This window comes from Egretta garzetta, unplaced genomic scaffold (genome assembly GCF_000687185.1).
Source record: "Egretta garzetta isolate BGI_Z169 unplaced genomic scaffold, ASM68718v1 scaffold740, whole genome shotgun sequence".
Taxonomy (NCBI): Eukaryota; Metazoa; Chordata; class Aves; order Pelecaniformes; family Ardeidae; genus Egretta; species Egretta garzetta.
This window is the reverse complement of record NW_009258397.1, coordinates 15,845-16,395: the sequence shown is the minus strand read 5'-3', so window position 1 is coordinate 16,395 and position 551 is coordinate 15,845. Positions and strand designations below refer to the sequence as shown.

At 49.7% G+C, this 551-nt stretch overlaps 1 protein-coding gene across 1 annotated transcript in view; it reads right to left on the bottom strand.

The window, feature by feature from the left end:
* The window catches only part of LOC104129726 (maltase-glucoamylase, intestinal), a gene marked incomplete at its 5' end in the record, with an annotated part of 53,605 nt that overhangs the window by 37,773 nt on the left and 15,281 nt on the right, over positions 1-551 (bottom strand). The window contains 1 exon segment of the mRNA XM_035898259.1: positions 62-171. Within this exon segment, the coding sequence (XP_035754152.1) occupies positions 62-171 (110 nt within the window).

The following is a 551-nucleotide window of genomic DNA, read 5'->3' as shown; positions in this document are numbered from 1 at the left end:
CGGATTCTGTGGTGTCCGGCGAGATGCGTTTCCATGGCAGGAGGTACCACTTACCACGCACTTTTCCGTATTGTGGTTCCTGGAGAAGGGGTAAAATGCCCCCACTTGCATCCATCGCCTGCAAAGCTCCTCGGTGGTGTCTTCAAAAAAACCGCAAATGTCTGCTCCAATCTTCAAATAAAAGCAGAACCCGTTGGTTTGCACCTCAAATCTCCACTGAAAACCCTCCAGGGATGTATTTGCAGAGATTTCTTTATATTTTTTTTTTAATTTATCCCTAATTGCTGGCCAGGGTAAGGGAGTCGTCTGATACATTTCTACATCGACCCCTTCAAATCTCTCAAAGACCTTAACTTGCCCATTGTATTTTCCTTGGGATTTCTGAAATTCATAGAATCACGGACTGGTTTGGGTTGGAAGGGACCCCCAGAGGTCACCCAGCCCAACCCCCCTGCAGGAGCAGGGACACCTTGAACCACATCAGGTTGCTCACAGCCCTGTCCAACCTGGCCTGGAATGTTCCCAGGGATGGGGCCTCCACCCCCTCTCTG